Here is an 8,124-nt window from a genome sequence, read left to right as displayed (position 1 = left end):
ATCATGCCCAGAGCAAATAGACTGGGGTGAGTTCCTGGCAAATGTGCTGCTGTGTGGGGTGGGGCCACCCCTGCCCCAGGCTTCCATTATACCCAGCCTTGGGGAGAGGCACCATTTCCATTGAACAAACATGAGTGGGACTCTGAGTTGGCGACATGGCAGATCTGTACTCCCAACTTCCCTGCCTGTGTCAGACATTGCTAATCAATCACAATCTCTGCTTAATCTGGACTAGGGCTCAGAATCCTCTTCCTCAGAAAACTTCAGCGCCTCAGACAACCTGTGCCAATTCCTCAGAGCTAGCATGTGAGATGCTAACCATTTGCCACCCTTGGCCCTGACATCCTGGAGTTTATCAAGCAGAGAGGGGCTGGGTAAAGACCACTTCACTGCTTTATTGGAAGGGGAATACACTCCGTCACAATGCAAGGCCCTGAGCCCAGCAAGATCTCGAGTTCGAGATGTAGCTGGTTGGCCGTGACTCTGTAGTAGCCCTTGATGAAACCCCGGGAAGTGCAGGAGTGGCACCTCCAGTAGGCCTGGATGATGCGGGCGGCACTGAGCAGACGGCAGTACCGCCGACGGATGCGCCACATGCGGACCCAGGACTGCAGCCTGACTGCTGCCCACTCCTTCCGTGTAAAGTTCTCCAGAGCTGCCCGCCGCCTGTTTTCTTGCAGCCGCGTCAGCTTGACCCTCCACCAGCTCTGAATGATCCACACTCTGAGCGCCGCGTGCAGTAGCGTCCTGCGTACCAGGGTGCCCCGCCACCAGGCCTGAATCTTTACTGCTTCTGGATCACTGATGGGACGCTTATTTTGGGGTTTTGTGACCTAACGAGAAAAAAAAAAGGAGATATTGACAGGATATTCCCCACCCACTTCAGCGCCAGGATGTGCCACGAAGGGTCCCTGATACCCTATGAGCAATCACTCCTCCTCTGAACCTCGGGAGCACTGTGCAAGATGCTGGCTGGACCCACAGGCCAAGTAGGTGTCCTTTCTCGTTCCCCTCTGGTTAATGGGCATGGACACATCATATCGACCTCTTACCTGTATTTTTTTAATTAATTAGTTTTAATTGGAGGCTAATTCTTTACAATATTGCAGTGGTTTTTGCCATACATTGACATGAATCAGCCATGGGTGTACATGTGTTTACCATGCTGAACCCCCCTCCCACCTCCCTCCCCATCCCATCCCCCAGGGTCATCCCAGTGCACCAGCCCTGAGCACCCTGTCTCATGCATCGAACCTGGGCTGGCGATCTGTTTCACATATGATAATATACATATTTCAATGCTATTCTCTCAGATCATCCCACCCTCACTTTCTCTCACAGAGTCCAAAAGACTGTTCTTTACATCTGTGTCTCTTTTGCTTTCTTGCATATAGGGTCATCATTACCATCTTTCTAAATTCCATACATATGCACATTCCATATGCATTAGTATACTGTATTGGTGTTTTTCTTTCTGATTTGCTTCACTCTGTGTAATAGGCTCCAGTTTCATCCACCTCATAAGAACTGATTCGAATGCATTGTTTTTAATGGTTGAGTAATATTCCATCGTGTGTATGTACCACAGCTTTCTTATCCATTCGTCTGCTGATGGATATCTAGGTTGCTTCCATGTCCTGGCTATTGTAAACAGTGCTGTGATGAACACTGGGGTACACGTGACTCTTTCCATTATGGTTTCCTTGGTGTGTATACCCAGCAGTGGGATTGCTGGGTCATATGGCAGTTCTATTTCCAGTTTTTTAAGGAATCTCCACACTGTTCTCCATAGTGGCTGTACTAGTTTGCATTCCCACCAACAGTGTAAGAGGGTTCCCTTTTCTCCACCCCCTCTCCAGCATTTATTCTTTGTAGACTTTTGGATAGCAGCCATTCTGACTGGCATGAGATGGTACCTCATTGTGGTTTTGATTTGCATTTCTCTGATAATGAGTGATGTTTAGCATTTTTCCATGTGTTTGTTCTGGCTACCCAGTATTACATGGGTCAGCTTGGCCAACCTTAGGCCAGAATTCCATGATCAGAGTGTTATCAAAGTCCACCTGAGACTGCCCACCCTAACCAGGCTCTATGACTCTTCCCTTCAGACCCCACACACCTACTGAAGAAATGACTTCCTCTGCTATCCTGCCCTTTCATCCTTGGTTCCAGCTCCAATTCACAACCTGCTCTCTTCCTCTGCAATGTCATAGTGTTTAAAGTTTCCCCCATCCCATAAAATACTGCCTCTCATCTCTTCCTCATCTTCACTTCTCTTGACTTTCAAACTTTAAATGTTAATCAGCAAGCAAATATACATGCACACATGCTCAAACACACACACACACACACCATTGATTAAACCCAGCTTCTAAATAGAATATTTGCCATTCCATTCCATAAACACAACTCCCACATTTGCACTCCCAGCCCCATGTCATCTGGGTGAGGGGATCATACTGCTCGTGATCTCTTATCAGCATCATCCACTCCCTTTGTTGCTGCTTTGTTCTCTTATTTAGCCTTTTTTAAAAAATGGGAAAGAGGGACAGACAAGAAAGAGTTTATTCCTGTTCTTGGCTCTGGAACATACCAAAGACATTAGCCACAATATTAGGACATAAAGCCCAGAGAATCCAAGTCAGGGCTCCTCTTACCTTTGCCTTCTTTGATGTCGGCGATGGGTTTGAGGGTACACTTTTCTCCATCAACCCCTTATTCTCCTGAGGTTCATTTTTAGTGTTTTCATCAACTGTCTTAGGCTGGTCTGTCTCCTGCAATCAGCAGATAGAGGAAAGGCAAGAGTGAGGCTGCTCTCCCTCTCTCTCCAGTAAGCAAGCCACACATCCCTAGTATACAGGGCTTCCCAGAGTAGTCAGAAGTTAGGGGGAGTTCTCTCACCCTGAGATTCATGGGGACATCCCCAAAATGCCTAGTGTGTCAGTCTCTGTCTTACTCACCATTGGTTCCACATGGATTGGGTGTAGATGGTTCAAATCCCCTCAGGTCTGTGTTCCTCTAGTCATGGCATGGGAGAAAAGAGTCAGGGTGGCAGACCTGTGATGTCATAAGGGCAGTTATGACTCAAGGACCAGCATGGCTCCCAAGAGTTAAGCCCCCTCCAAAGAAGAGGCAACAGTGCTATCCGTTCTCTTCTGCTGGAAACGGCCAAAAGCAAGACACTGGAAAGAGTGGCCCATTGATATAAAGGTGTATAAAGATAGTCATTGGTGACATCCCCAGTTGGTAAAATCGGGCATTGATCTAATGGTTTATAGTCCATTTATACTACAGCCTATAACATAACTGTTGAAAAATAATTAATTTTATCTATATGTGCTGTTGAGAAAGTGTATCCAAGATGTATTTGTAAGTGAAAAAAGCTGAACCTCGTTATGATCCCATTAGATGAGATATAAAACCATCATTGGATGGGATGGTAAAAAACCATCAAGGTATATAATTATACGTATATGCTATCAATGCAGATAAAGAGGGAGAAAGGTATGTACACCAAACTGCTACCAATGATTACCTTAGGAGAGAAGAGTTGAATTGCTGATCCATTCACACAATACGGGAGAACTCTGTGAGGCCCCGAGGACCAGCAGACCTGCTTTCCTTTCTCCTCAGGTTCTGGGACTGGAAGCATATTCAGGCGGTCGATCCCATTGCCACCCTCACAGACCCCTTCCTTTCTTCTCTTCTTTCCGCTCTTCCCTGAAGAGGTCTCCTTAGGACTTCTGGTAGAGGTGGAGAAGAATGGTAGAGAAGATGGGGGCTGGAGAAGGAAGCTCACCCCCATCACGCTCGCCCCAGGCCCCGTTCTTGAACAGTGTCCCCCTTCTGCTCCTCGGCCCCTGGGGCAGCTCCTCCCTGCCCACTGGATTGAGTCTGAGTCAGTCCTGGTGGCATTCAAAGCACCAGTATCCTCCCTGCCCCTAGGGTCACCGCATTCACCAGCACCCCATGCCCTGACCTCCCTCCTGCTTGAGTCTCCCTCCACCCTGGGACTCAGCCCCCTTGTTTGCCGGGGCTCCATGCGTGCAATCATGCCTGTGTCCTTAGAGTGCAGGGACTTTAATTTCTCCCCTCACTCCTCAGATGCTCACGGATCCAGCTGTGAGGAGCATGTGTTTAGTGACCATTCGTTTATCTCCTTTTATGAAGTATTGGTTTAAGTCTTTATTCCACTTTTATTGGGTTGTTTGTCTTCATTACTGAGTTGTAGAAGTTCTTATACTCTGGATATGAGGCCTTTGTCAGATACATGTATTGTAAATGTTCTTCTCCCCAGCCTGTGACTTTTTAAGTGCTGTCTTTTGATGAACAGATGGTTTTAATTTGGATGAAGTCTGGTTCTATCAATATTTTATACTGAGTGCTTTCTCTGCCCCAAGAAATCTTTGTCAACTCCAGGGTCACAAAATATTTCTCATGGGTTTTCTTCTAGAAGTTTTATATCAACTTTGCTTTACTTTTTGTTTAGGTCTATGATCCATCTTGAATTAATTTATTTTTGGCTATGATGTTAGATAGGGGTCAAGTTTTCTGTTCCATTGAAAAATACATTTCCTAAAAAAAAAAAAAAGAAAGAAAAATACATTTCCTTTCTGCATTGTCTTAGCTTGGTACATAAAAAAAATCAATAGACTGTGTAAATGTGAGTCTATTTCTGGCTTCTCTATTCTGTATCATTGATCTGTTTGTCTCTTCTTACATTCTTCTTACCTGTCCTGATCACTGTAATTTTATAGTTTTTCAAGACAATAAAGTCTTGAAATTAGATAATGTATCTCCTTCAACTTTGCAATTTGGTATCAAGAATTTCACAACGTCTCATACAGTTGATTTCTATATACTGTAACCCTTGAATCTTTCAATTTCAGGTATGCTTTTAATTTTTATTAACAGCTTTGTTAGAATGTATAAAAATGCAGATGCTATACAATTCATCCCCTTAAAGTACATGGTTCAGTGGTTTTAATTTTTTTAATGTTTCGGCTGCGATGAGTCTTACTTATGGCACACGGGGACTCTGTTGTGGCATGGGGTATTCTCTCTAGTTGTGCTCACCAGCTGGGTAGTTGTGTGTGGGCTCGGTTGCCCTGCTGCATGTGGGATCTTTGTTCCCCGACCAGGGATCAGACCCGCATCCTCTGATTGGAAGGTGGGTTCTTTTTTTTTTTTTTAATGTTTCACATACTTATTACTGAGCAAACGGATCCCTAGTGAGCAAACGCCCACAGCCAAACATTCCATTTCTCCCATAAAATACTCGTTGAGTCGCTCAGACAGTGGTGATGTTCTCATTGCCGTTGATTCCCTTAAGATGCACGTGAACTTGACACAGCATAAATGCTTGCCACTTCACATGTGAGACTCCTTACATCCCCAGCTTGGATCTTCTCCCGCGTCCTCTCTTGGAGCTTTGCCTGATTTTATTACCAGTTTTCATTCAAATCCACTAGGGAATGGGATGATTGTTTTTGTTTCCTGGCCAGAAATCGCCTGATCCTGCCAGTCTTGTGAGAAGACATAGCGAGGAGCAAATTCAACCGAACATAAGATAGGATGGCAGAGAAAAGACCGAAAGGCAGATTCTTAACCACTGGATCACCAGGGAAGTCTGTATTCGATGGTTTTTTAGTATGTTCACAGATACATGCACACAATACCATGAGTATCTTGCATGTTTGCTAAATTTCCTTATTCCTGTATTTTTTTGGGGGGAGGGGGGTAGACTGGGGGGTGCCTGTAGGCCAGATGGGGGATCTGGAGGTGAGGCATCCTCAGGGACATGGGCAGGCTTCCTGATGGAACCTGTGGTTAGTGGGATCCATATCCTTTGATATGTTTTAAGCCCTACCTGCTGTTCTCTCAGCCCCTCCCCACCCTTCGGTCAAGCTGCTCACGTGTTTTAGGAATGAGAAACGCACACCTCAGTGACCCTGGGGCTGTGATCTGAGGAAGTCCCAGGGCCTCATGATGACCAGGCGGGTCTGCAGAGGACAGGAATAGGCAGAGCCAGGAAGGGCCCCACCCGGTATCTTTCGCCTGGTTCAGAGCTACAAACAGAGCCAAGAGTTTCTACAGTGGCTCACCTCACCCTCACCTGTGGTCTTGAGTCCGTCAGGGGTGGAAGACAGGAGAGCTGTTGAGCCCATTGGAGGGGGAGCTGGGAAGCACAGTGCAGCTCCCCTGAGTCACATGGCTTCGTATTTGTTATAAAACAGAGCAGTGAGCTCACTGCCTGCTCAGCTTCTCTGCAACTACTGGACACTGCAGACAAGTCTTGATCCTCCTCCTTGATCCTGCTTTCCCCACTTGGTCTTCCTCATCTTCATAAATGTCACCACTACTATGTTGCCACCTTCTTCTCATTGCACAATCAACACATCAACAAGATCTGTTGACTTCTCCAAACACATCCCAAAAAGCTCTGTCTCCCCGTTCCTGCCGCTGGGCCCTCTCACACCTCCATCACCTCTTACCTGCTATTACTATAGCTTCCTAAGTGGCCACCCTTCTTCCCCCAAACCTCTACTAATTCTCCACACAGCAGCGAGTTGTTTTGTCTTTACTGCCAACCAGCTCATTTTACGTTTTTGCTTTCAATCCTCTCATGGCTTCCCATTGCCTGGAAGGAAGGGAGCGAGGGAGAAAGGGAGGGAGAGTCCAACTACAGTCTCAGCTGACCAAGGCCGAGAATAGAAGCCATAGGAGGGATTATTTTCAGTTTAAATTCCAAGGGCATTTATTTTCGTTCTCCCTGGGAATGTGCTAATGGAAAAGGGGTTTGTGGATTAAGGGGCATCTCTGTATTACTTGCAATATTGTTCAGGAGGTATGTATCCCATCATTGAGTTCAATTTAAGGCGGGGACATAGGGAGTGAATTCTAGTAACATCCTCTGACCCATAACAAGATTTTCAGGGATTCGGTCTGAACCTGACCCTTCAGGCCCCAAGAGAATGAAAGGAGCAGCTCTGTCCAAGGGCGAGGCCTGGGGGGCCCGGGGGGAAGTCACTGCCGCTTGAGAACCACAGGCTCAGCTGTTGGACTCAAGGCATTAAAGCCAAGGTATGGGCAGAATCCTTAACATTCTCACTTTCCACTGATTTTCCACTGAGGAGAGGCGGCTTCACTGCACTGCTATCTCTCCAGTCAAGCCTCTCCATCTCCTCTTTACTCCACCGCACAGCAGGAGCTGAATTATCCAGTGAAATCAGGAGAATGAACATTCCTTTGACATGCTTACCTGGCAGGGGCATTGCTCACAGGAGTCATGCAGCCTGGCTGTCATTGGGACCAAGGACAGAGCTATTCCCACCTCTGACCCTGGTCCCCAAGCAGTAAGCAATGCAGGGTCCCACCTCCACCGGACTCCCACCCCAAGGGCAGTCTGGCTCCTAAAGCTTCGTGACCTGACCTGGGTGGGGCAGATCAGCCTGACTTGTAGGAATATGTCCATGATGATCTGTTGGGACAACAGTTGCTTTTAATTTTTATTTATTTGTTTTTGGCTGTGCCGAGTCTTCATTACTTTGTGGGCTTTTCTCTAGTTGTGCCAAGCAGGGACTATCCTCTAGTTGCGGTGCTCAGGCTCTTCATTGCATTGGCTTCTCTCGTTGTGGAGCACAGGCTCTTGGGTGAGTAGGCTCCAGTAGTTGCGGTTCCCACACTCTATTGAGCACAGGCTCAATAGCTGTGGTGCACAAGCTGGAGAAGGAAATGGCAACCCACTCCAATATTCTTGCCTGGAGAATCCCATGGACAGAGGAGCCTGGCAGGCCATGGTCCACAGGGTTGCAGAGAGTCGGACACGACTGAAGCGACTAAGCACGCAAGCATGCACAGGCTTAGCTGCTCTGCAGCATGTGGGATCTTCCTGGACCAGGGATTGAACCCGTCTCTTGCAACTGGCAGCGGATTCTTTACCACTGAGCCACCAGGGAAGCCCCCTGATTGTCTTTCTTTCAGTCCTCAGACCCCACAGCCAGCCCTTTACAGACACTGGACAGCCACAGCTTCTTAGCTGAGGTGTCAGTAGCTTCTGACCCCAATGAGCCCAGAGCAGGGGGTGGGAAGCTGGCCTAGTGAGGTCACAGAGGACACTCATGG

The 8,124-nt window shown here is 47.2% G+C and overlaps 1 protein-coding gene across 1 annotated transcript; it reads right to left on the bottom strand.

Annotated features, from left to right (window-relative positions):
• Positions 1 to 386: 386 nt before the first annotated feature.
• On the bottom strand, positions 387 to 3,014 carry LOC133046279 (IQ domain-containing protein F1-like). Its single transcript, XM_061129200.1, is given in 4 exon segments — positions 387 to 833; positions 2,461 to 2,523; positions 2,658 to 2,774; positions 2,961 to 3,014. Coding segments are annotated over 4 exon segments (630 nt in total). The 5' UTR covers positions 2,964 to 3,014.
• Positions 3,015 to 8,124: the final 5,110 nt, after the last annotated feature.

Source organism: Dama dama, chromosome 24 (assembly GCF_033118175.1).
Source record: "Dama dama isolate Ldn47 chromosome 24, ASM3311817v1, whole genome shotgun sequence".
NCBI classification, from domain to species: domain Eukaryota; kingdom Metazoa; phylum Chordata; class Mammalia; order Artiodactyla; family Cervidae; genus Dama; species Dama dama.
This window is presented reverse-complemented; position numbering and strand designations above follow the sequence as displayed.